General features: G+C 44.5%; 1 protein-coding gene across 1 annotated transcript; it reads left to right on the plus strand.

Annotated features, from left to right (window-relative positions):
* The first annotated feature begins 273 nt into the window (after positions 1-273).
* Positions 274-2,168, plus strand: LOC136716292 (serine/threonine-protein kinase N2-like). Its single transcript, XM_066693890.1, has one exon. The coding sequence runs from the start codon at positions 274-276 to the stop codon at positions 1,570-1,572; it is 1,299 nt and encodes a 432-aa protein (XP_066549987.1). The 3' UTR covers positions 1,573-2,168.
* Positions 2,169-3,651: the final 1,483 nt, after the last annotated feature.

Here is a 3,651-nt window from a genome sequence, read left to right on the forward strand (position 1 = left end):
AGATGCGTCCTTTCCCCGAGACAGCGGAGGAGATCCGCGAGCGAACTGTGCCCCACACGTCACCATGGCGACGTGAACGCTATGACGTCACACTGGGTCCCGATACATAAATAGCGCTGCTTGAGCCGAAGCATTCAGATCCTGAGCTCACCTGACAGAGTTGACGACCCACGACACGCCTTAGCGACCCGCCTGTTCTTGGACCATCTACCAGAGAAAATGTTTTTTCAGGGGAGAATCCTGCCGCTAGTTTTTCCAGCAGCGCTGGTGCTTATGGGCTGGTATTGGTATAAGTCGCGCAAGAACAAGCCCGACCCCAGTACCGACACGGAGGAATGTGCTGGAGAGCAGCTGCAAAAAACACACAGCCCAGCGGCGGAGGAGGAGTTTGAATATCTGGAAGAAAATGAACATCGGGAGGTCGAGTTTGAACGTCTGCAGAAGGAGGAGAATGAACACCTGGAGATGCAGGAGTTTGAGCAGCTGGAGAAGGAGATTGAAGACCTGGAGGAGTTTGAAGATCTGGAGAAGCGTCTCGAAGATGGTCTAGACCTCGATCTCCCACAGCCAGATGTGACGGGGCAATTTTATTGTTGTCTGGAGGATTTCAAATGTGTCGCTGTTCTAGGGCGCGGCGCATTTGGAAAGGTGCTGCTTGCCGAGTCGAGAAGAACGACCCAAAGATTTGCCCTCAAGGCCATTCAAAAAAGAGGGGCTGTTGACAGTCAAGATGTTGCAAGCCTCATGTGTGAGAGGAGCGTCTTGCAGACTGTGAGCAGCGTGCACCACCCTTTCTTGGTGAACTTCTACGGCTCCTTCCAGACTGAGGAGCACTTGGTCTTCATCATGGAGTACGTCGCAGGGGGAGACCTCACGCTGGACGGAGAAGCGATCTCAGAGCCCCGGGCTGTATTCAGTGCTGCTTGTGTGGTGTTGGGGGTGGATTTCCTGCACAGGCACAATATCGCACACAGGGATCTGAAGCTGCCCAACCTGCTGATGGACAGACGAGGCTTCGTGAAGATTGCGGACTTTGGTCTGTGCAAGGAAAATATGGGTGTAAGTGACCGGACGAGTTCGTTCTGCGGGACTCCTGACTTCCTTGCTCCAGAAGTCCTGTCGGAGGAGTCCTACACCCGTGCAGTTGATTGGTGGGCACTGGGGGTCCTGCTCTTTGAGATGATGGTGGGCGATTGTCCTTTTACCGGAGCCAATGAGCGGGATCTGTACGAGAGTATCGTGAATGATCCAGTGCCATTCCCCCAGCACCTGTCAAACGAAGCAGTCTCCGTCATGACAAGGCTGATGAGCAAGAATCCTGCTTGGCGGCTCGGGGCCGGAGAGCGAGGCGCCCAAGACGTGATGCAGCACGCCTTCTTCAGGAGCGTGGACTGGCCTGGGCTGGAGGCACAGAGGGTAACGCCTCCATTTGTGCCCACCGTCAGAGAGCACAAGGATGTGGGTGATGATTTAACATCTGAAGCCCCAGTCCTCAGTCTTGGCTCCAGGGTCCTCAGCCCGGAGGAGCAGGACTTGTTCCAGGAGTTTGACTTCGTCGCGGACCGGTATTAAATGCCACTGGAGAGATGCCAACACTGGAACAAAGAATGACGACGCCACCCCAGACAGGCCCATCCCGACTCCAGGACACAGCCTTCTCAGAGGGACCTCGTCTCCGCCAGCACTGGAAGAAGTTTTTGGCTGTGGAGGAGAGCACCAATAAGAAAACACATGTGGACCATCAAACAATTAGAGAAAGATATCAAACAAGATAATTGACTTTAAAAAATTGGAAGTTGAATAAAGTTAAGGCAACCAGCTGCACAGTATAGTCAACTTTTGGGCACAATGTTGGATAAACTAGAATTAATGATTGCTTCCATCAAGATTTCTTGCCCAGCAAATGCAATGAGTAATTTCATTTCTAAGTTGAATTAACATGAGATTAAACATTGCATGGACTTAAAGGTTTATATTACGAGGACTTGAATTCCTGGGTTGTCTTAACACAATTTTTTAAACATTGCATTGATTTTAAGTATGTGTGAATAGAACTTGTACAAACAAGCTGAGTTTACTTAGAAAGGCTGTGCAGCTGGTTGCCTTAATATTGTGAGCTGATGCAATTTTGTTATCTTCTCACTTTATTGCATTAAGGACAGAAGACTTTCTTGCTCACTTCCAATAAAATGTTGATTTAAACAACAAACATTTCATGCACTTGAGTGTCATACAAACATTGGTGGCTTAACAGACACAAAATCCTATTCAAAAGAGAATACTGTAGCCTGTGCTTTAACCCTTACATGCATGAATTACAAGACATCCGTCTTCCCCCTTCCTTGAAATGACTGCTCTAACAGTGGACAGGTCAAAACAGCTTTTCCAATGCATTCCTCTCAATCATGTTATGTTAGATGAGTGATTACTTCAAGAAGGTGAAGAAAGGAAGGGAGGGTGTTTTCTAAGATAATTAAAAACAGGACTTGAAAAGTGAACACTTGTAAACATTTGGTTTGGGCATCAAAGTGGCTCTAAATAACATTTCTGAAAATAAAATACCTATTTTCTAAAAATAGAAAAATGTACTGAAAGGATCTAGGGTACAGGCTGAACATCCTATTCCATATATGCACGACAACACCTGTATTGTAGAAAGTCCACTACAGTGCTTTCTTTCTTTCGTACCCAGAATAAAATGTCATGTTTGTCACACCATACTTTAAATTAAACACGCTGTTTGCACATCCAAGAGGTTCTGTATATCCTATTTACAACCCAAAATAAGTAGAAATGTTCTCTGGTACACATAAAACAAACCAAAAACTTGGTCAAACCCAACATGATGTTTGTCAGACCTCATTTAAACTGAAATATTTGGTTTGCACATCCAAGTGATTCTGTACAGCCTACATATTTATTTTTTGCTTGCAACAAAAGCTGTACTGCATTATATCCACTACAGTGCTCAGAGTTCTTCATATGAAGAGAACTCGATTAACTAAAAATGTTGTCAATCTCATGCATGATGTTGATCACACCTCACTTGATTATATAATTGATGAGATATCAAGACTTCTGTGGGTGGAGGTTATGCTCACAGCAAGAGCTTGGGTGTGAGAGTCCTTTATCTGTATTAAGACTAGAACCGCAGACATTTCGTACTGCATAGAACCACCGCACCCGCATAATGTGCGACACCTTTATAAAACAGCTGTGTGACCACAATTAAAAAATTACAAAGTTGGATAAAACTTAATAGTTGTAAATATAAACAGACCACAACATTTTCTGGGCAGAAACATCGCACTTACATTGAATATTATTATTATCATTATTTTCAAAACAAGGGCATATAGACTACATGAAAAAACGAATAAGAAAATAAACGTCATGCAATAAACGCTGTAAACTGATGTAGACATCGGTATGCACGTATCTTAGCAGACTCATACAATTTTAAAACATACATAGCCAGTTGAAGAAACAGCATAAAACTGAAGTGACATTATGCAACTTGAAAGCGCTTTGAAATGACTCCGTCTATTACAGCTGCGTCAGAATGCACAAAACACGCTTCTCAACATTAAAAGTGCCCTACACTTAATACAAAATAATTAGCATTCATGATCAAGAGCATTGATTCAGAGA

This window comes from Amia ocellicauda, chromosome 20 (genome assembly GCF_036373705.1).
Source record: "Amia ocellicauda isolate fAmiCal2 chromosome 20, fAmiCal2.hap1, whole genome shotgun sequence".
Classification (NCBI taxonomy): Eukaryota; Metazoa; Chordata; class Actinopteri; order Amiiformes; family Amiidae; genus Amia; species Amia ocellicauda.

Bases quoted from the DNA above. Each gene is read 5' to 3' on its own strand.
- LOC136716292 (XM_066693890.1), top strand. From the start codon at position 274: ATGGGCTGGTATTGGTATAAGTCGCGCAAGAACAAGCCCGACCCCAGT.